At 44.1% G+C, this 23,713-nt stretch overlaps 1 protein-coding gene and 1 long non-coding RNA gene across 2 annotated transcripts in view; one reads left to right on the forward strand and one right to left on the reverse strand.

Moving 5' to 3' along the window:
- Positions 1–4,688: 4,688 nt before the first annotated feature.
- On the reverse strand, positions 4,689–10,524 carry LOC121840454. Its single transcript, XR_006079644.1, has 3 exons — positions 10,284–10,524; positions 5,490–5,520; positions 4,689–5,322 (listed from the first exon to the last, which is right to left on the reverse strand). It is a non-coding gene; the product is annotated as an uncharacterized LOC121840454 (long non-coding RNA).
- Positions 10,525–10,538: 14 nt separating this feature from the next.
- The window catches only part of LOC112222178 (cadherin-4), a 519,051-nt gene continuing 505,876 nt past the window's right edge, over positions 10,539–23,713 (forward strand). The window contains exons 1-2 of the mRNA XM_024384851.2: positions 10,539–10,871; positions 12,907–13,018. Coding sequence (XP_024240619.2) covers positions 10,815–10,871; positions 12,907–13,018 — 169 coding nt within the window. The 5' untranslated portion in view covers positions 10,539–10,814. The remainder of the gene's footprint in view (positions 10,872–12,906; positions 13,019–23,713) is intronic.

Genomic DNA, 23,713 nt, shown 5'->3' on the forward strand with positions numbered 1-23,713 from the left:
AAGGCTGGTCACTGATCAATAGGATATGGAACTACTGTCTGTGGCAAAATGGAACCCTGCCAAAAAACCTGTTGTACTTTCCATTCAGCCGTAACCCACTTCTCCCTGTGAGAATATAGCCAGGTAACCGATCATGAAACCGATTTGCAAGAGTGCGCAGAATAACACTAATGGAAAACTCACTCACTAAGTGTTTGCAGAGTTCCCATTTTGACATTTGAAGGTTTTGGGCAGGTTTACTTGGAATGCAACTTCAAAGTCTTATTTTTGCTAACAACCCTTGTGACAGTGTAATGTGGGCCTACGCAACATGTAGAAATTTTTAGAGTTATGTATCCCATGGTGTTATACACTTGAAGGATGTAATAGTAGTTTAAACTGAGTGGTCATCACCCCATCTTTCTACATAATAACAGAAAGAGATTAATCATTCCTTCTGCCATGTCTTTTTAAGGAGATCGGATGTCCGATTTAACTATTTTACTTGTAAGAACAGTAGAAAAGTGTAGACAAGGTAGTAGAAAGTAGAGCTGCAGGTGTAGTAGACAGTAGAGCGGCAGGGGTAGTAGAAAGTAGAGGGGCAGGGGCAGGAAAGTAGAGGGGCAGGGGTAGTAGAAAGTAGAGGGGCAGGGGTAGTAGAAAGTAGAGGGGCAGGGGGAAGTAGAGGGGCAGGGGGGGTAGTAGAAAGTAGAGGGGCAGGGGTAGTAGAAAGTAGAGGGGCAGTAGAAAGTAGAGGGGCAGAGGGGGGCAGTAGAAAGGGTAGAGGGGCAGGGGTAGTAGAAAGTAGAGGGGCAGGAAAGTAGAGGGGCAGGGGGTAGTAGAAAGTAGAGGGGCAGGGGCGTAGTAGAAAGTAGAGAGGGTCAGGGGCAGGAAAGTAGGGGGCAGGGGGGTAGTAGAAAGTAGAGGGGCAGGGGTAGTAGAAAGTAGAGGGGCAGGGGTAGTAGAAAGTAGAGGGGCAGGGGTAGTAGAAAGTAGAGGGGCAGGGGTAGTAGAAAGTAGAGGGGCAGGGGCAGGAAAGTAGAGGGGCAGGGGTAGTAGAAAGTAGAGGGGCAGGAAAGTAGAGGGGCAGGGGTAGTAGAAAGTAGAGGGGCAGGAAACTAGAGGGGCAGGGGTAGTAGAAAGTAGAGGGGCAGGAATGTAGAGGGGCAGGGGTAGTAGAAAGTAGAGGGGCAGGGGCAGGAAAGTGGCTGAAACGGGGCTCGAACGCACGTCGGAAAGGTTAACTAGTACGACAGACTCTGGCACAGCGTGTCTTTATGTAGGGGGAAACGGATTGAATAGAGTAATTTGCCCTCTGAGAACAGAATGCATTGAATGAGATCGAGTTGTATTAAACATGGTCATGTTAGAACGCTTTAATGAATGACTTAATGAAATGCAACAGGGGACATTGTCAATATTTTCCTTTGCTGCAAGGCTTTTAATCTCGATCTCTGGAGTTGCGCGCACTCATACATGGCCAGATGAAACTCATATAATTAAAATGCATGTTCAATCTGAGATGCTGTCTCTCAAATACGAAGGTCTGGTTTTTTGAATAAACTCAGTACATATATCTTTCCAAGGGTCATTTTAGGGCAGATACGTAATGATGAAGCATTGATTTGTACATCCTCTGAGTCTGGAGGAAATCAAGGCCTCCTCTGACTTGTGTAAACAGTGGAGAAATAATCCCTAGCAGGTAGGACAAGGTGAAGCTTTTCTCTGTCTTATTGTGTCAAGGTCCTGAGTCTAAAGATATGTAAATCTATGGATCCAGCACAGCATGACTAAAGCTTTCTCTGTGCAGTCAGTGTATACTGTAGCTATGTGGGTGGTACACACATGAGCGTACACACACACACATATTCACACACGCAAATGCTCACAAACACATACACACATATACATACACAAACACACGCATGCACACAAAAAACCACATAGTTTATTACTTTACCCAGATAATGACTGATGAACATAGCAGAGGAATGTGTGTGTCTATCCCTGGTCCCTGTTTGAACAGCTAAGACACTTGCAAAGAAGCTTTAATGCTTGCAGCATGCACTGCCATGCACACACACTAGAGATGCAATGGAGTGTCAATGTACTGTAGGCACTAGCACTGTGTTTACAATAAGGAAATCAACTTTACAAAAAACCAAACATACCCGTACTGGGCTGCCCCATTTCTACCCAAGGGTGAAATTGCCTTTTCATGAATTCCATTATACTTGGTCTTTGAAAAATTGGTTTTATCATCTGCGGAAATAATTTTTCTTACAAAGTGTGTTTTGATGATCTGTTGTTTGATGAAGTGTCTTGGCCCCAGAATCTAAGATGCTGGAAAACTGCTTCGTTTTTGGGGTTTAATTTCCACGCTCTGTGGACGATGATGAATGAAGGATCCTCTAGTTGAGTGGCATCGTTCAGGGACACCTGAGCAGACAGCCGTGAAGCCTGCAGCCGTGAAGCCTGCAGCCGTGGAGCCTAGAACAAAACACACACAATAAATAAAAATAAGAAGAACATGAGAAAGTAAGTAAGCATACGAGATACAGGGTCAGCTCCAGTACCATATTTACAATGTGCAGGGATACTGGATCACTAGAAGTAGATATGTACTGTATAGGGGTAAGGTGACTAGGCATCAGGATATATGATAAACAGAGTAGCAGCAGAGTAAATTATGATTTCATGTGAGTAGGTGTGCGTTTGTGTAGAGTCAGCATAAATGTGTGTGCATGTTATGTGTGTGTTAGCGTGTCAGTGTGCCTGAGTGTGTAGAGTCCTGTGAGTGTGCATAGAGACAGTGCAAAAATACAAATACAAGGTTCAACGCAGATAGTCCGTGTAGCCATTCTGTTAGCTATTTAGCAGTCTTATGACTTGGGGATAGAAGCTGTTCAGAAACCTGTTGGTGTCAGACTTGCACCGGTACCGCTTGCCATGCGGAAGCAGAGAGAACAGTCTATGGCTTGGGTGGCTGGAGTCTTAAGGATTTCCTGAAGCCTGTGTAATGTGAGAGCTGTACTGACTGACTAGACCTCTGGGAGGATCCCTTAACAAGGAGCTCTTCCTCATTCCGGGGGGCTTCAAGAAAGTGGTTGTTTCTGTGAATTTGTGTTTTTAAGTGGTTGTGAAATATACTGTAGGTAATTGCTAAATTGTTCAGAGTGACCAACCTTAATGTGAAGTTATTGATTTTTGTACTTTTTATTTGATTTCAGAGAGCAAAATGAATACGGTATCTTTTATCCATTCAAAAAGCTTGTCTACAAGTTGTATAGATTATTCATGAAGAGTGCAAAACATTGTCATGTCTAATTTTTGATTAATTGAAAATGAAACCTTTTTCAAAGTATCTCTCTTTTTCAAACAAGCATTGCAGAGCTGGTTACAATTCTAATGTCATACCCCTGAGAAATACACATACAGTATTCAGACCCCTGGACTTTTTCCACATTTTGTTACATTACAGCCTTATTCTAAAACGGATTCAATTGTTTTTTTCCCTCATCGATCTACACAGAATATTTGTGCAAATATATAAGAAAAAAAACAGGAAAAATCACATTTGCGTAAGTATTCAGACCCTTTACTCAGTACTTTGTAGAAGCACCTTAGGCAGCGATTACAGCCTAGAATCTTCTTGGGTATGATGCTACATTCTCCTCTGCAGATCCTCTCAAGCTCTGTCAGGTTGGATGGGGATCGTCACTGCACAGATATGTTCAGGTCTCTCCAGAGATGTTTGATCGGGTTCAAGTCGGGGTTCTGGCTAGGCCACTCAAGGGCATTCAGAGACTCGCCCGAAGCCACTTCTGCATTGTCTTCGATGTGTGCTTAGGGTCATTGTCCTGTTGGAAGGTGATCCTTTGCCCAAGTCTGAGGTACTTTGCTTCATTAATCTTTCCATCAATCCTAACTAGTCTCCCAGTCCATGCCGCTGAAAAACATCCCATCGGCATAATGCTGCCACCACTATGCTCCACCGTAGGGATAGTGCCAGGTTTCCTCCAGACGTGACACTTGGCATTCATTCATATAGGTCTCGTTTTACTGTGGATATAGATACTTTTGTACCCGTTTCCTCCAACATCTTCACAAGGTCCTTTGCTGTTGCTCTGGGATTGATTTGCACTTTTCGCACCAAAGTACGTTCATCTCTAGGAGACATAATGCGTCTCCTTCCTGAGCGGTATGATGGCTGCGTGGTCCTATGGTGTTTATACTTGCGTACTATTGTTTGTACAGATGAACGTGGTACCTTCAGTCATTTGGAAATTGCTCCCAAGGATGAACCAGACATGTGGAGGTCTACAATTTTTTTTCGGGAGGTCTTGGCTGATTTCTCTTGATTTTCCCATGATGTCAAGCAAAGAGGCACCGAGTTTGAAGGTAGGCCTTGACATACATCCACAGGTTCACCTCCGATTGACTCAAATTATGTCAATTAGCCTATCAGAGGCTTCTAAAGCCATGACATCATTTTCTGGAGTTTTCCAAGCTGTTTAATTAAAGGCACAGTCAACTTAGTGTATGTAAACTTCTGACCCACTGGAAATGTGATACAGTGAAATAATCTGTCTGTAAACAATTGTTGGAAAAATTACTTGTGTTATGCACAAAGTAGATGTCCTAACCGACTTGCCAAAACTATAGCTTGTTAACAAGAAATGTGTGGAGTGGTTGAAAAACGAGTTTTAATGACTCCAACCTAAGTGTATGTAAACTTCCGACTTCAACGGTATCTATCTATCCGTTTATCAATCAATCAATAATTAATTGTGTGTGTGTGTTTGTGTGCATGCGCGTTCATGTCAATTCTATGTATGCGCATGTCTGTGTATGTGTTAGCCCCTAAAGTAATGTGCTAAGGTGGATTGGAGGTGAGCAGTGTCTGCTGAATGAGATGCAGCCATATGTTCCTGGGTTTGGATTTCTGGAGGGCATGTGTCGACACTATGAAAAATACTTTGCTGTACTGTCGGTCTACCTATGTGTGTGAGGATTTGTCTTTGAGTTTGTCATTTCAAACAGTTTGCCCGCTGTGCTCTGACCCTCCAGTAGGTCGTGGTATTATGCAGTAAATGTACCATAGCTACAGTACCAGTACCTCACAGGCTGCCATGTTAGGAGTTAAGCCCTGTGCATAGTACACTGCCCTGTGTCTGTTCTCATAGTGGTAGCCTGGTATATGAATAAACCATTTGGGCAGAGAGGGTGGTCGTCGGGGGTCAGACAGGAGATCCCTCCCCCTCTCCTGACCCTTGGTAGGCGTCCGGTCGTGGTGTTCCAGAGGGCACAGGCTCTGGTGCCCAGTGCATCAGCATTCTCTAGCTTTGTAACAAACATAAAAAGTCAGAATCTTTTAAAGGGGGACAGAGACTCTTTCACTGGGAATGGTTTAATAATTTTGTATGGCCTTAAACTAATCTATTGCTAGCACCCAGATGGTATTTTTATTGTGCAAAGGCTCCGATAATTGAATGGAAGAATTTACTCACCGTCCCACGCTGAATGACAGAGTCCACAAGTCTGGAAAACAGACCACACAAAAACCTTAAAGGTCAAATCAAATAGGAAATGCAATCAAATAGCCTTTTTGAGTGCATGTGTGTGCGCTTCTACATTTGTGCATTAATGCACGTGTGTGAGTATGTGTTTGATTGTAATGTAAGGGAAAAACACCCTCCCCTGAATGAGTGAAATAACACTCCATGCCAGAGCCTCCTATTGGTATAACTAGAGTGCTGGAGGCCAGATGGAAGCCACTCCTCAGTAAAAGGCACATGACAGGCCGGTTGGAGTTTGTCAAAAGGCACCTAAAGACTCTCAGACCATGTGAAACAAGACTCTCTTGTCTGATGAAACTTTTTGGCCTGAATGCCAAGTTCCACATCTTAAGGAAGGCTGGCACCATCCCTATGTAACAGTATAACTTTAGTCCGTCCCCTCGCCCCTACCCGGGCTCGAACCAGGGACCCTCTGCACACATCAACAACAGTCACCCACGAAGCATCATTACCCATCGCTCCACAAAAGCCGCGGCCCTTGCAGAGCAAGGGGAACCACTACTTCAAGGTCTCAAAGCGAGTGACGTCACCGATTGAAATGCTATTAGCGCGCACCACCGCTAACTAGTTAGCCATTTGACATTGGTTACACCTACGGTGAAGCATGGTGGTGGCAGCATCATGCTGTGGGGATGTTTTTCAGTGGCAGGGACTGTGGGATCGAAGGAAAGATGAACGGAGCAAAGTACAGAACAACAGGACAACGACCCTAAGAACACAGCCAAGACAACACAGGAGTGGCTTCGGGACAAGTGTCTCTGAATGTCCTTGAGTGGCCCAGCCACAGCCCAGACTTGAAACCGATCAAACATCTCTGGAGAGACCTGAAAATAGATGTGCAGCGACGCTCCCCTTCCAACCTGCCAGAGCTTAGAGAGGATCTGCAGAGAAGATTGGGAGTGACTCCCCAAATACAGGTGTGCCAAGCTTGTAGCGTCATACCGAAGACATGGACCCAGTTAATTTTACAACTCCATAAACCAACCCAAAAGGAGAATTTGTATCATTATTTTTACTATTTTTTACTTTTTGTTTTATGATATAACAAAAAAAATACAAAGCTATTTGATTATATTACTCATTGTATATCATACCTGCTTAAAGTCTGGTTTTGGGGTGGGGCTCTGTTAGAGCATGGTGGGGTTGGGGTGGGTTTGATTTGGTAGGGGATCTGTATGTTCTGCACTCTACCTGATCTGTAGAATCATTTAAAAAAAAAAGTTTTTTAAATATAATATGTATATATATGGTTCCGCTATGGGGACAGGCGAAGAACCATTTTGGAACCCTTTTTTTTTGATGAGCGTATGTTTGTGTATGTCTGTGTGAGGGTGTGTTTGCAAACATGTAGTAAAAAAAGTCTGACTGTTAAGACAGATTTTTATGACACGTCACTATACAACTTAAAACAAGTCCCATAACGCTAAGGAAAATATGATTTACAAAACGACGACACAATGTCACACTCTTACCAACCCACATTTATCTCCCATGTAGACCTTTTAATGCTTTCTGGTTACAAAATACTCTCTCAACTTCATGAGGTCAAGTTTTATATTGTCTCAGTATGATTGGGCACCATGTCCTTTCCCTGACGCTAAGGTTATCCAGCTGCATTTGTTTCTACTGTGGGAAATCGAACAATGGCGTACCCTGTTGCCCCATGCCTGGAATATCCCTACTCTCTCCCTGTGTTTGTTCCAGAGCTGTCCACTAGTCTCTGAATCCATCATCGTCTGAGCACTGCGCCTGCTGGGTCAAGCCCAGGCAGTGACACAGGATACTGGAATAGATGGGATCATATCCTGATTCCCTTTTCTCCTCTGGAGGGATCCACCTCTCCATGGAAGTGCCACTGTGTTGACTTGTTTGCTCTCCCTATTAACAGATACTGTGGAGGGAGTCAGTGGAGAACTACAGCAGTAGCTAATGGCAGAACTTAAGAGTGTGCGAAAGAACGAGAGAGAGAGAAACAGAAAGAGAGAAAAATTTGGCAGCACAACAGTTTTTTTTATCAGAAATCTACCTGTTGTAAAAGCCTACTTTTTCACATGATCTTTTTTGTTGTCTCTTGTTTTTGGCTGTAATTTGCATTAATGGGCTCCAAGCTGAGTGGAGAGAGAGACGCAAGGGGAAGAATTGCTGCCTAATCAGTCAATTCCAGCTCGGTGTTTGTGTGAGTGTGTGTATGTCTATGTGTACGTGCGTGTGTGTGTGGGACATGTCTAGCATCCCAATGGCGGCCTGGGTAATGAAAGCATCATTACTATGAGTAAAGCTGGGGCGACTCGGCCCCTGAGAAAGTGCTTACTGAGGTCTGAGCGCAATGCCACCTGTCTCCACTACTCTGTCATTCTGCCATCAGTCCCAGGCTGTCTCCATGTTTACCAGGAGATTACTGGAGTGTTTTGAATAATATAAGGTGACATAATAAACCACCCCAGCCGTGATCAGTAAAGTAGGGAGTTAAGCAGGTAACACGGAACTGAAACCGGCTGCGCGCGTGCGCTATCGTGCATAAATGTATTTTGCCCCCCCCCACACCAAACGCAATCTCGACACGCAGGTTAAAATATCAAAACAAACTCTGAACCAATGACATTAATTTGGGGGACAGGTCAAAAAGCATTAAACATGTATGGCAAATTAGCTCTTGTTAGCTAACGTTAATTTGTCCTATTTAGCTAGCTTGCTGTTGCTAGCTAATTTGTCCTATTTAGCTAGCTTGCTGTTGCTAGCTAATTTGTCCTATTTAGCTAGCTTGCTGTTGCTAGCTAATTTGTCCTGGGATATAAACATTGAGTTGTTATTTTACCTGAAATGCACAAGGACCTCTACTCCGACAATTAATCCACACATAAAACGGCCAACTGAATCGTTTCTAGTCATCTCTCCTCCTTCCAGGCTTTTTCATCCATTAACTTATATGGTCATCGCATCTAAACTTTCATTGTATTACCACGACTACTGGCAAAACAGTTTGTCTTTCATTCACCCATGTGGGTATAACCAATGAGGAGATGGCACGTGGGTACCTGCTTCTATAAACCAATGAGGAGATGGTAGAGGCAGGACTTTCAGCGCGATCTGCGTCAGAAATAGGAATGTGTTCTATTTTAGCCCTTGGCAACGCAGACACTCGTTGGCATGCGTGGGTGCAATAATTGAATAACAAGGATTTCTAAATTTATTTTGCAGTGCACGAGACGTGTGCAGTCTGGTCAGCATGTAAGGGTTGTTTGTGAGGAGAAAACAGCTGCTGGATGTCAGTGACTGGCTTTCAAATCAAATCCTACCAGAACTTGATAAGTGAGGCATCTCCACCTTGGTGAGTGTACTTGAGACCTAAATAGTTGCATTTAGCTCCCTCAGCCAATGCCTAGGCATCATCTAACACAGTCTTGAAAGCAGACAACCCTGGTTCCATAGCATATCGGTCACACACAGAGCTCAGCAACCAAGTCTGTCAATCAAGGCATCTAACAGGACAGGACCCAATCCCAACCACACCACCAGCAGATAGTAAAAGGGCCCAGTGATATAAGTGTCATAGCTCATCCCCAGCACCAGAGGATTTAGATGAGAGGGAGAGGTGGTAAAACACCTGCTTGTAAATGAGGGAAATGAGCAGGCGTTGGTTAACACACATTCATTCTGCTTTTGATGGGATTAACCCATTGGCTCATAGCCCTGCACCTTTCCGATGTGGAGAGAGAGCTGTCAATCAGAGAGAGCTCAACGTCTCCGTGGTTAGTGGCCCACAGACCTAAATGGCTAGCTAACACGGAACCCAAACCGGCTGCGCGCGTGCGCCATCGTGCTCTATCTTGCATAAATGTATTTTGCCCCCCCACACCAAACGCGATCACGACACGCAGGTTAAAATATCAAAACAAACTCTGAACCAATGACATTAATTTGGGGACAGGTCGAAAAGCATTATTAAACATGTATGGCAATTTAGCTCGTAATATTAGCTTGCACCTGCTAGCTAACGTTAATTTCTCCTATTTAGCTAGCTTGCTGTTGCTAGCTAATTTGTCCTGGGATATAAACATTGAGTTGTTATTTTACCTGAAATGCACAAGGACCTCTACTCCGACAATTAATCCACACATAAAACGGCCAACAGAATCGTTTCTAGTCATCTCTCCTCCTTCCAGGCTTTTTCATCTTTAACTTATATGGTGATCGCTTTTTCATCATTTAACTTATATGGTGTCGCAGCACGAGCAGTGTGGGTGCAATAATTGAATAACAAGGATTTCTACATTTATTTTGCAACATGCTGACCAGACCTGACATGTCCCGTGCGTCGCAAATGAAATATAGAAATCCATGTTATTTAATGATTGCACCCACACTGCTAGCATGCGCCAACGAGCGTCTGCGTGTCGTGATCGTGTTTAGTGTGGGGGGCAAAATAAATGTATGCACGGCAGCGCACGCGCGCAGCCGGTTTGTGTTCCGTGTAGGCATTTTATGGTAAATGCAACGTTAGGAGAATGTTGAGAACACCAATACACACGGACAGTAGTGGACACAGTGTATATGATATCTGTAACATTACCATTTCAGTGGATATGGTTGACTGTGATGGTTTGTTAGTCTCAACATTTTATATTATTACCGAAATTACCTATTTATTACATATCACACACACACACGATGCAAGTGGAGAATTGCGATAGTATAGCATTGGAATAATAAATATGAATAGCTTACCTCACCCTTTACAGACGGAAAAACTATTTTCACGCCACTTCGCTACCGAAGTGACTTTCAGGTTCGAATTTACGCAGCAGGTTAGGAAACTGAGGAAAAGGGTTAAGGAAATTGTTAGGGTTAGCGAACAAATCACTCGTGTGTCCCCTTTACGGTAATTAGGGGAAACTCTCATCCAACGTTAGGGCAATAGCGGAAGCCAGGGAATCAGGTAGCTTGATTTAACTACCACTCCACTGTGTGTCTTTAAGTGGGATTCTCCGGCGCCGGACGAGAGGAGGGGTTGGAGTGACGCTGGCGTCGATGCCTTTGCTCTTTGGTGCTGAGCTGAGCAACGCTCTTCACCTACAGATGAGAGAGCGAGGGGAGTAGGGACGGGCTTTCTACTTCTGAAGAGCTTACCACTGGAAGTGCGGAGCACAGGGGGAACAAACCAGCTATCACACCGCGGGGAAATTCTACAATTACCAGAGAAGAAATACGAGCCTTTTAGCCTTTTCCAGCTCAAGCAGCCTCCGCTTGCTTGCAACGATGAAAACTGTCTCCATTCTCATGCTGACAGCAGCCTTACAACTGGCCACGTTTTGGGTGAGATTTCCCATTTTACTGTAACATTATGGAAGTGTTTCGCTCCTATGCTGCTCACAGTGTTACAGAGCGTACATTTTTTGAGACAGTTAAAATGTTTTGGGTTGATCCTGAACTTGTTTATTCTATTTCGACTGACTTGTTCTCCAAAACAAGTGCTTTCTTTTCGAAGCGCAACGTCAGCCTTTATATTTAATATTATTCCCCCAACAAGATCTGCCATTGAATGAGAACTGTCGTTCGTTTTCTCACACAACACTCAACCTGGTCTCAAAACATTTCGTATTAGCCTAACACGAATAATGTATAGCGTAAAGGGTAGGCTGGAGGAAATGATTTATGAATATTCTCACCGCCGCTTTACCCCTCAATCAAATTCTGACTGAATTGATGCCGTGCACTAGATACCCTTACATGGGCTATGTATTATCTTGTTACTTTCCTTGATATTCATTGAGCGAGTGATAATGGTGCGAAATGCTGTCTGTTTTTATTTCCTTATTTTAACGGAACTGTTAGTCTAACGTTAACGCGAAACCTCACAAATGCCACTCGCTAATGCAACTAGTTAGCTACTTAGGCTATTAGGAATATTCAGCTTTTGTTTTAAGTAATTTCCTATCCTTAACTCGTTTGTTATATGAGCCAACTTTATTGAAACAAATATTTTACTCATGTCCTATGTCCAGCTCCAAATATAGCCTTAAAGTATAAAAAGGCGAATGTTTAATTTGCTATACGTCAATAACTAATTACATTCTCCGCAATCCAGTAAGAGGGACCGTTTTGGTGTACCAAACTTGCTTGGTGTTTCCGGCTTATAGTAGGGCGCAGTTGGGTTTTGTCTTCCCCACACATAACTTGCAGTCTGCCTCCTCTAGCCCAGCGGCGTGTTCTAGGGTCGCCTGGATTCCGCATTGTTGGAAAATGATAGATGCATTTGTATTTCCATGGTACGCTTGAATTATCATCGTCATTAGGCTACCAGGAGTGACATATGTGTGGTATGGATATCACCATAGTACAGCTCTAAAGTTATTTAAATGGAGCTGAAGCTTTCCACTGTAACTAAAGTGTATCACACACACTCAACTGGTGTGTTTTTGTCGTCTGTGTGCGTGTGGAGGCAGCATCATTTATCCCACACAATGAGCCCTCATTAAATTATCTGTGCCCTCTGGCAGTTTGAGTGTCATTCCCAGTTAGTGGAGAGAAAATTCAGATCAGATAACTTCCACCTGCTTCCAGTAGATACCTCCACTGCCCCCTGTAGTGAGGACCCTACCAAACCACGCCTGCTAGTACTTAGTCTACCGGGTCTACAGGATAAATAAAAACAACTTTCATGTATTGGACAAATGTATGTTGAATTAGTGTTTAATTAATGAAAAGCACATTTAAAATGTGTAACACAAATACTCCGCTTCACATTGAATCCAACTTGCTTTAATGCTGCACTGGAATTTGTCTATAAAGTTGTTAATTAAAACTGATCCCTGATTTGGATTGAATAGGGCTCAGAGTCCCAGTATATAGGCAGTCCCTTTGATGGTGGCGAAGGGAGATCTGGAGCAGGGTGGATCAGCTCTGCAGCCACCAAGGGAATACCTTTGTTGTGTGTGTGTGTGTGTGTGTGTGCATCCATGTCGGCCACACACTCCGAATCCCTTGAGTGCCCATATCTGTTATGTCTGCTCCCCCTGTCCTATTCCCAGACTGGAATGAACAATGGGGAGAGTGTTAGGTCAAACAAGCCTCGTTCTCTCCTGATTATTTGAAAAGTATTATGTTGTCTTGATATTCACTGCCATACAACTGTGTATTTATTTCACCCGAATGCCCCGGCAGCAGATAGATCACATTCACAAGCCCAGTGGTGGAAAGGGAGCCATGGTAATCTCTCTATCTCTCCTGTATAGCTGCTGCCAAGGCATAAGCACTTTCCTTCAACTTCCAGGGTCAGAGAAGCAACTGAATCAATGGATTCCATGTTTCTGGATGTCTCACCAACAATGTATTCTCTTTTCTCTCCCAGGGGACTAATGGAAAGCTGGCGTCCAAAGCCCCCTGCAGACCTGGCTTCTCACAAAGCTTTTACTCTGTGCTTATTTCAAGGGATGTACTGCAAGGCCGGAGCATACTTCAAGGTAAGTTCTTTAACTTTTCACTTCTCTCTTTCAGCGGAGAGAGCGGAAGGCGAGCGCACGAGCTGCTCCCCGCTTTAATGACAGTGAAAGGAAATCTGGATAATGGCGTTTGCTTCGTTTCTTGTGGTGCCTCGTGAGTTCGACTCACTTTCCGAGACAGAGCATGCCTCACTCCATCAAGGCTTGCAGTGGTGGAGTGTGTGTACAGATGTGCAGGGATTTTAATAGCTTTTTATTTGAGGTTGATTACGTTGTTACACGCATTATTACATTATTTCAACATTTTATAAAAATACATTCACATGCATTACACGCATATGGGCACACACATGCGCATACGCACACCCACACGCTCACACACAAACACACACACATACACACACAGGATCCATTGCAGAAGGCTATAGTGTGCTTTGTGGAGATGTTATTTTCTGGAGCTGCAGGGTCAGTGTATCACTTTTGCAATGCTGGGCTCAACACTGCTTTAGCAAATGAAAACACCTTTAATCTTCTCTTGTTCTTCTCTGGTTGTCTGTCAATGAATTGAAACAAATATCACTTTTTCACTGATGTAGTGTTTACTTTTGAGCATTCAAACACAACACCCCTGTATAGCTCACTTTTGTGAGGACATTTAATGCAGATGATCACGTTGGTGATGTGCATCATCCACCATCACCATCTCCAACACCACCAGCACCACCACCATCAGCAGCACCACCCCCATCATCACCACCATCAGCACCACCACCTCCAACACTATCACCATCACCACCACCTTCAACACCACCACCATCATCACCAATACCACCACTACCACCACCCTCACCACCATGTTTGTCTTTACTTTTAGCCATTTTAGCAATTACTCTGTGAATCAACTTAGTTTGAATAGCCGATAGTGCAGGAAATCGAATCGACATCCTGTGTCTAATCTCGCAGGGCTCCTGCCAATATAGGCTAATTAGAATCTTCTATTGATCCCAATGGTTTTACCTCGTAGCACCACTAAGCTGCATTGTTGTGCTGGGGGTCACACAATAGCTCTTTTGTGGGTCAGTCTGCTGTATCTTAGACAGCTGAACTGTTCACTTTTACTCTTAGAGGCCTGTTAGAGTCATAGCTGGATTCAGTCTCTGACATGCACTGTGATACTTCAGACATCATTAAGTAGATATCATCTTGCACTGTGATAAATCAGACATCATTAAGTAGATATCATCTTGCACTGTGATAAATCAGACATTAAGTAGATATCATCTTGCACTGTGATACTTCAGACATCATTAAGTACATATCATCTTGCACTGTGATACTTCAGACATCATTAAGGAGATATCATCTTGCACTGTGATACTTCAGACATCATTAAGTAGATATCATCTTGCACTGTGATACTTCAGACATCATTAAGTAGATATCATCATGCACTGTGATATTTCAGACATCATTAAGGAGATATCATCTTGCACTGTGATATTTCAGACATCATTAAGGAGATATCATCTTGCACTGTGATACTTCAGACATCATTAAGGAGATATCATCTTGCACTGTGATATTTCAGACATCATTAAGGAGATATCATCTTGCACTGTGATACTTCAGACATCATTAAGGAGATATCATCTTGCACTGTGATACTTCAGACATCATTAAGTAGATATCATCATGCACTGTGATATTTCAGACATCATTAAGGAGATATCATCTTGCACTGTGATATTTCAGACATCATTAAGGAGATATCATCTTGCACTGTGATACTTCAGACATCATTAAGGAGATATCATCTTGCACTGTGATACTTCAGACATCATTAAGGAGATATCATCTTGCACTGTGATACTTTAGACATCATTAAGGAGATATCATCTTGCACTGTGATACTATAGACATCATTAAGTAGATATCATTATTTTCATGTCAGATGGAATTATACAGATGTGTTTTTCTCATCCTTTTTTATTGGCGCGATGGGAATATTGTGAATATTGTGTCATGATTTATACTGTTCTGTGTAGTTTAGTTATCAATCAAGGTATTTGGATATTTTTCTGGCAGAGGAATAACTCTCAATGGGGTTATAACAGTGTTATGTGAGTGTGTTATGTGAGTGTGTTATGGGAGGGAGTCTGTGTTTGTGTCCATGCATTTATTAAGTGTGGGTATGTGGTACACAGGCCAAACAACTTTCACTGGTGATCACAGTGGGACTGGTACACAGGAGTTAGATACACAGGGGTTTCTGAATTTAGTCTTGTATTGGCAGGCCAAACAATCCAAGAGGCCTGGCCAAACAAGTCCAACCAGCTGGTACACAGGCCAAACAACTCCAAGCTGCTTGTGAACACATTCAGTATGCAGCAGTGAAGTCATCAAGCCAGCAGGGGGTGTCAACACAACAGGCCAAACAATCACTGACTGGCCAGCCATCACTGGTACACAGGCCAAACAACTCCAACCTGCCATCACTGGTACACAGGCCAAACAACTCCAACCTGCCATCACTGGTACACAGGCCAAACAACTCCAACCTGCCATCACTGGTCCAACATCAGGCCAAACAACTCCAACCTGCCATCACTGGTACACAGGCCAAACAACTCCAACCTGCCATCACTGGTACACAGGCCAAACAACTCCAACCTGCCATCACTGGTACACAGGCCAAACAACTCCAACCTGCCATCACTGGTACACAGGCCAAACAACTCCAACCTGCCATCACTGGTACACAGGCCAAACAACTCCAACCTGCCATCACTGGTACACAGGCCAAACAACTCCAACCTGCCATCACTGGTACACAGGCCAAACAACTCCAACCTGCCATCACTGGTACACAGACCAAACAACTCCAACCTGCCATCACTGGTACACAGGCCAAACAACTCCAACCTGCCATCACTGGTACACAGGCCAAACAACTCCAACCTGCCATCACTGGTACACAGGCCCAAACAACTCCAACCTGCCATCACTGGTACACAGACCAAACAACTCCAACCTGCCATCACTGGTACACAGGCCAAACAACTCCAACCTGCCATCACTGGTACACAGGCCCAGACCAAACAACTCCAACCTGCCATCACTGGTACACAGGCCAAACAACTCCAACCTGCCATCACTGGTACACAGGCCAAACAACTCCAACCTGCCATCACTGGTACACAGGCCAAACAACTCCAACCTGCCATATCTGCCAGTTTACACTAGTACACTAGTTTACACTAGTTAGTGTAAGTCTGTCTGTTACACCTTTCTAAGCTCAAATCTGCAAAAGGCAATGAGAAAGAGATACATGGAATCCCAGAAGTATATGTATGTTAGAAAGATCAGCCACTTCTAAATCCTCTCCATTTTCTCTTGTTTGACTGAGATGTTTAAAATCGACAGTTCTAATATCCCCAGACTGGTTTTCCCCCACCGAAACAGACATATAATCCATATAAACCCTGGAATCCATTACAGGGGAGCGTAGAGGCAGTTATGGTTTTACTTATCTGACGTTTATGGCTTGTCTGTTCCTCTGTGTTATTTTAAAGGCCCCTGTAGGAGTCACATCGCCGCTTCCTTCAGGTCACAGCTAACGGAGACTAGAGACACACCGTCATATGGGTGTCTGACCACACAGCTACAGTGGAAACACACACACACACACACACACACATGTGTACACACACGCATACACAGACATAAATACACACACACACACACACACACACACACACACACACACACACACAGTGTGATTTACAGGGCTCGGCCGGTGGATTTACCTTTGGTAAGGGTGTCACAGGAAGCTCCTCTGGAAAGACTTTAGTAATAACATTGTTTAACCCAGAACTGTCAGGCAGGGCAAAGAGTAACCACACACACCCACACACACAGATGAGGGCAGGCGTAATGGGAGAGACCGAACAAGGGCCTGGGACGTGACAGGGGTTTCAGGGTCTTGAGAGGCAGAGGGGGAAAAGAGTCAGGGGGAGATGGACAGGGAGGGGGGTTGGATTTATCATAGCAGGCATAGGGAAGATGAGCAGATGGTCGGCATGGTGCAGAGGAAGGTTGCAGTGGACTAGGTTCTAGGTACTTGACTCTAGGAGAGATTACCATGGAGGAGCATGAGGGAGTTAAATTTCAAGCTTCAATCTGGGGGTCATAGGTTGAGCAGTCATTGTAATGTTGGGGTGCTGAGGAGATAAGATCAGAGGGGTGAAAGGTTAGAGGGGGTCCTCACCCCCCGTTGAGGGGGACTGTCAGGAGTTCAGTTGAGGGTGCCCAGATTCCTTGCTGTGACTGGGCTTCATTACAGGGCTCTCAGATATGACATGTTCTTTATCATAGAGACACAGACCCTTAGAATCAGAACACCACCACACCTGGTTTACATCAGCTGGGGCTACAACACTGTCTGATTGACAAACACGCCTGTTCCCACAGACCAACACAGGGATTTCATCACCTAGGATCCAGGAACCAACTTCACATAAAAATCTGCATCAGTCACAGCCTTATTGTGTTAAATGGTTTAGTCACAGTATGGCTGATATTTAATGCTCTCTGCAGAGTGATCTCCTTGATTTTTGAGCATGAAGTATTCTGTCTGCTTATTCAGCCTCAGTGTGGTGGGCTATAGTGGGTCCAGGCCAGATTGAACCGGTAAAACCGAGCTAGGTGGTGTAACCTCATCCTACATGTCCCTGTGCTGATTCTATTACTGCTAATGAGAGCCATGTCATGTGGTTTCAGCCCAATGGGCCTGGTCCTTTGTTTGGGTTGGTGGTGGTTTTGGGCAGTGTCAGTTATACGTGGGTGTGTGAATGAGTGTGAATGAGTGTGTGTGTGTGAATGAGTGTGTGTGTGTGTGAATGAGTGTGTGAATGAGTATGTGTGTGTGTGTGTGTGTGTGTGTGTGAGTGTGTGTGTGTGTGTGTGTGTGTGAATGAGTGTGTGTGTGTGCACTTCACTATTCTGGCCTCAAATGCCCGCCATTCTTTTTTTATAACAATCTCAATGGAATACACAGTCTCACTGAATTGACCAGTTGTTTGAATCAGGCCCAGTACCCCATCACCAAGAGTACCCACTGGGCACACACTGGTTGAATCAACATTGTTTCCACATCATTTCATTGAAATTACGTTGAACCAACGTTGTATAGATGTTAAATTGACATATGTGCCCAGTAGGTAAAGGCCTAACAAATGTGTTGGAGGACATGATCCTGTTCTTACTTGGCCAGACTGAACCTCTAGGCCTTTACAGATAGGCACGCTCAGTTAACCTCCAGGCTACCTCAGGGGGAAGGAGCTACGAGGGTGCCCAAACCAGGAGAGATGTCCTGGGATTGAGGTCAGGAGGGTGCAGACAAACACACAGGCACACAGTTTGTGTCTTGTAGTGCAGTACACTAACAGGCACAAACACATGCATGTGTGTAGGCAGCCAGGCAAACATGCACGCCCACACACATGCACTCACACATTGCATGTTCATTCCATAGTGTACAGTGGCTTGCAAAAGTATTCACCCCCTTGGCATTTTTCCTATTTTGTTGCCTTACAACCTGGACTTAATAACCCCAAAAAAATCTATTTTATCATTTGATTTACACGACATGCCTACCACTTTGAAGATGCAAAATATTTTTTATCCTGAAGCAAACAAGAAATAAGACAAAAAAACAGAAGTTGAGCGTGCATAACTATTCACCCCCAAAGTCAATACTTTGTAGAGCCACCTTTTGCAGCAATTACAGCTGCAAGTCTCTTGGGGTATGTCTCTATAAGCTTGGCACATCTGTCCACTGGGATTTTTGCCCATTCTTCAAGGCAAAACTGCTCCAGCTCCTACAAGTTGGAGGTGTTCCGCTGGTGTACAGTGATCTTTAAGTCATACCACAGATTCTCAATTGGATTGAGGTATGGGCTATGACTAGGCCATTCCAAGACATTTAAATGTTTCGCCTTAAACCACTTGAGTGTTGCTTTAGCAGTGTGCTTAGGGTCATTGTCCTGCTAGAAGGTGAACCTCCGTCCCAGTCTCACATCTCTGGAAGACTGAAACAGGTTTCCCTCAAGAATTTCCCTGTATTTAGCACCATCCATCATTCCTTCAATTCTGACCAGTTTCCCAGTCGATGAAATACATCCCCACAGCATGATGCTGCCACCACCATGCTTCACCGTGGGAATGTTGTTCTCGCGGTGATGAGAGGTGTTGGGTTTGCGCCAGACATAGCGTTTTCCTTGATTGACGAAAAGCTACATTTTAGTCTCATCCGACCAGAGTACCTTGGCGAACACCAAACGTGTTTAAGCAATGGCTTTTCGTCTGGCCAATCTTTCGTAAAGCCTAGCTCTGTGGAGTGTACGGCTTAAAGTGGTCCTATGGACAGATACTCCAATCTCTGCTGTGGAGCTTTGCAGCTCCTTCAGGGTAATCTTTGGTCTCTTTGTTGCCTCTGATTAATGCCCTCATTGCCTGGTCCGTGAGTTTTGGTGGGCGGCCCTCTCTTGGCAGGTTTGTTGTGGTGCCATATTCTTTCCATTTTTTTAATAATAGATTTAATGGTGCTCCAAGGGATGTTCAAAGTTTCGGATACTTTTTTATAACCCAACCCTGATCTGTACTTCTCCACAACTTTGTCTCTGACCTGTTTGGAGATCTCCTTGGTCATCATGGTGCAGCTTGCTTGGGGGTGCCCCTTGCTTAGTGGTGTTGCAGACTCTGGGGCCTTTCGGAACAGGTGTATATATACTGAGATCATATGACACTTAGATGGAATTTCTTTAACTAATTATGTGACTTCTGAAGGTAATTGGTTGCACCAGATCTTGTTTAGGGGCTTCATAGCAAAGGGGTGAATACATATACATCCACCACTTTTGCGTTTTTAAATTTTGGGAATTTTTTTAAACTAGTTATTTTTTTCATTTCACTTCACCCATTTGGACTATTTTGTGTTTGTCCATTACATGAAATCCAAATAAACATCCATTTAAATGAAAGGGTTGTAATGCAACAAAATCTGAAAAAAGCCCCCCCAAGGGGGATGAATACTTTTGCAAGGCACTCTATCAGTGACCCCTTGACACTCCATTCCTGAGGCTGTATTGTGGGTGTCAACAGATAGGCAAACAGTGACACTGATCTCATTCAGGTTTTGGTTTAGTGTGTGTTTCTATTTTCCCTCCCCCTTTCACCTTCCTACTCAGCTGTTAACTCCCGCCTGCTCGCTCGTATCTGTGGAATATTCTGGTGCCGCGCTGCCCTCCGCAGGGTTAAACCACCCACTCACTCAGAGGCTGGGAGACCTGGCAGTGAGGGCTTTAGCATTCAGAATGAAACAAATTGATTTGAGCTGCAGTTTTTCCAGGGTAATAGCGCCTAAATTCCCTGTCAGGTTGCATTCGGAAACCCCCCGGTGACGAGTCTTTCTCGCTGCGGTCCGAAAGGCTTGCTGGAGAAAGGCCTCCTTGTATCTCTGAGGCGGAGCTCTGTAGTCATGTAACACACCTATAGGTAATCACATAGAAAGGGCTGCTTGTGTGATTCTGCTGTACTGTGAGTACAGTTACCAGTTTACATTTAACCATGGATATTCATATTAGTTTTGAAACCAGTTTTCCAGAATTTCCTCTTGCAACCAACTGTTGATTCACTTACCATACCCAAAGTAGATAGAGCCTACCACTGCATTCATGACAGTGTTTGCAGAGGGTAGATTCCAAGCCATACAAACACAGACCGATGTTGTCACCTGCAATAAATAATGTATCTCTATAGTATCTTGGCTCTACACCACACATCAAAAATACATTTAGGACAAAAGTAACTTTTTTGCTAGTGCTACATTCAATGGTTCACCGAACTTATGCCAAACACACCCTGTTTTGGTGATTCACTGTTTTTGCCTGTGTAGGGACAGAACATATAGTTGGCAACGAGGCCCTTTATCCACAAGTTCTTCTGACTCTGGGGAAGTAGATACAGGGCCTCATTGCCAAAATCCCAAAGTATTTAAGTGTGCTTTGAAAAACAGACTTACAGGAGTCTGAAATAAAATGTATTTTTCTCTTCCTTCCCTGAGCTACCAGAGGTAGGGATGGTTTCTCTCTTTTCTTTCCTCTCTCTCAAACCTGAATTAACATGGTTTTGATTTTCTGTGTACACATCTTAAACCCCAAATCTATACACAGCACAACCACAGGCCTTGGTGGTTCTATTGTCTATTAGAGACCACCTCACTGCATTCAGATGAGGTGGGAATCTTTCTTCTGTTGCTTTCTTTCTCTCTTGCTCTTTTTTTCTCTCCCTCAAATTCTTTATCGGATTTATTCTCCCCTTTCTTCTTGTTCTCTCTCTTTCTCTCAAGTTCTCTCATTCTCTCTCTGTCACCTCTGTCTGTTGATGTCAATCTTTCTCTTGTCATCTTGGGATGGCAGGGTAGCCTAGTGGTTAGAGTGTTGGGCTGGTAACTGAAAGGTTGCAAGATCAAATCCCTGAGCTGACAAGGTCAAAATTTGTTCTTCTGCCCCTGAACAAGGCGGCTAACCCACTGTTCCTAGGCCGTCATTGAAAATAACAATTTGTTCTTAATTGATTTTCCTTGTTTAATAAGTAATGATCTTTCTCTCATGTTTCACAGGCTTCCTCTATATCATGTCTCATCCACCCCTCCATCCTGCCATGTTTCAAATCTGTTAGTTACAGTATTATGAAAATTCCTCTTTTTAATTTGTGTTTAATGTTGTGTAATCATGTGGAGTAAATTCAGTGTCTCTCACCCCAACTGTTTCAGCTATTTGTGGACAACTCAGCTTTGCAGACACATAAGTTCTCCTTGGTTGTTAATGATGAGGACTGACATTACATTTTGTTGAATGTTGGAGTTGAGCAGTGATGGACACTGCAGTCCTGGTTTATACTCAGTCAGGTCAAAGGTTAATGCGCCCTTGGGGAGACGTTTGGAATCTCCAGTCGACACAAATGTACTAAACATGTAACTTCATCTGTGATGTATGTGTGAGGAGTTACAGAAGATGAATGTAGATTTTCCAGTGAGACTCGTAAAGATGTGTGCTGCGATGAGTTAAGCATATGGGTGGGGGGGTTTGTTTGGTGGAATATGGTTGAGCTTGGGTTTGTGTGTGTGTGTGTGTGTGTCAGGGAGCAGGGCAGGGGTCCATTGTCACCGTGGACGTGAGGAATCCACCAGTGCCTGTGAGGATTCCCCCTACCCGGTCATTAGAAAGACATCCTGTAGGATAGGAGAGCAAGCAGGTGGTAGACGTTCTTTTTTTCATGAGATTTTCGACATCTTCTCCCCTGGTCCTGAGAGGAGGAGAGAAAGAGATTGAGTTACTGTGTGGTGTGTGAGAAGTGTGCGTGCCTTTCGTCTGCTAGGTGCATTAAGAGACCTCCTGGCTGGTATGGGGTCCTGGAGGACTGGGGTTATGGCTACACTGAAGACCTTAAAGCAGTTTCAATACCTTGCATGGACTCCAGACTCTTAAATGCACAGATGGCCCTTATGTGCTTCTAGGAGGGCGGTGAGATGACAAGAGGGCACTGGTCTTGAGAGACACACACACACACACACGCTATGCACATACACACAAAACATGCACGCAAGCACATACACACACATACCTTATCCTGCTGTGTCTGTGTGAGAACAGTGGGACTGCGGGAGGTTGTTGTGGCCGTGGCAGATTAGACGTGTACAGTGGCTGTGTTAAACGGTCTCTGCGGTCTGTGCTGAAATAGTTCAGTTGTTCTGAGGAGTTAGCGAGCTTCTCATTCCCTGGGCCCTGGGCTGTTATTCTGTCTGGAATACTCGGGACGGACAGAGATTATGCTGGCATGATAACGATAAGCTCCAAGGCGGTTTTCTCTTTCCTCAAGAGTCCCACTGACCATGTCCTTCAGCAAGGCTGATCGTATAGAAAAAAATCCTCTCCTCGCAACACGAGAGCTGGAGCCAAGGAGACCAGGGATGAAGCTCTATAAGATCCAACACACACTGTCCCTTATTTAGTATTCTCTTCACATGCACACATGGACACACACACAACATGTATGCACGCCAATACGCGCTCGTACACATACACACATGCACACACACACCCAGGATGATTTTTACAAAGACAATCCTTCACTGTGTGCTGAAAGGTAATCTTAAATAGAGATTATGATGCCATTATCAGCCATTTGGAGAAGAGATATAGTCAGTATCCTAGGGTCTTTGTGCCTTTTAGAAATGAAAACCTGCTCCAGAGCAATCAGGACCACAGACTGGGTCAAAGGTTCACCTTCCAACAGAACAACGACCCTAAGCACATAGCCAAGACAATGCAGGAGTGGCTTCGGGACAAGTCTCGGAATGTCCTTGAGTGGCCCAGCCAGAGCCCGGACTTGAACCTGATTGAACATCTCTGGGGAGACCTGAAAAAAGCTGTGCATTGATGCTCCCCATCCAACCTGACAGAGCTTGAGAGGATCTGTAGAGAAGAATGGGTGAAATTCCCCAAATACAGGTGTGCCAAGCTTGTAGCGTCATACCCAAGAAAACTTGAGTCTGTAATTGCTGCCAAAGGTGCTTCAACACAGTACTGAGTAAAGGGTCTGAATACTTATGTAAATGTGATTTTTCAGTTTTATTTGAAATACATTTGCAAAAAT

This window comes from Oncorhynchus tshawytscha, linkage group LG22 (genome assembly GCF_018296145.1).
Source record: "Oncorhynchus tshawytscha isolate Ot180627B linkage group LG22, Otsh_v2.0, whole genome shotgun sequence".
Taxonomy (NCBI): Eukaryota; Metazoa; Chordata; class Actinopteri; order Salmoniformes; family Salmonidae; genus Oncorhynchus; species Oncorhynchus tshawytscha.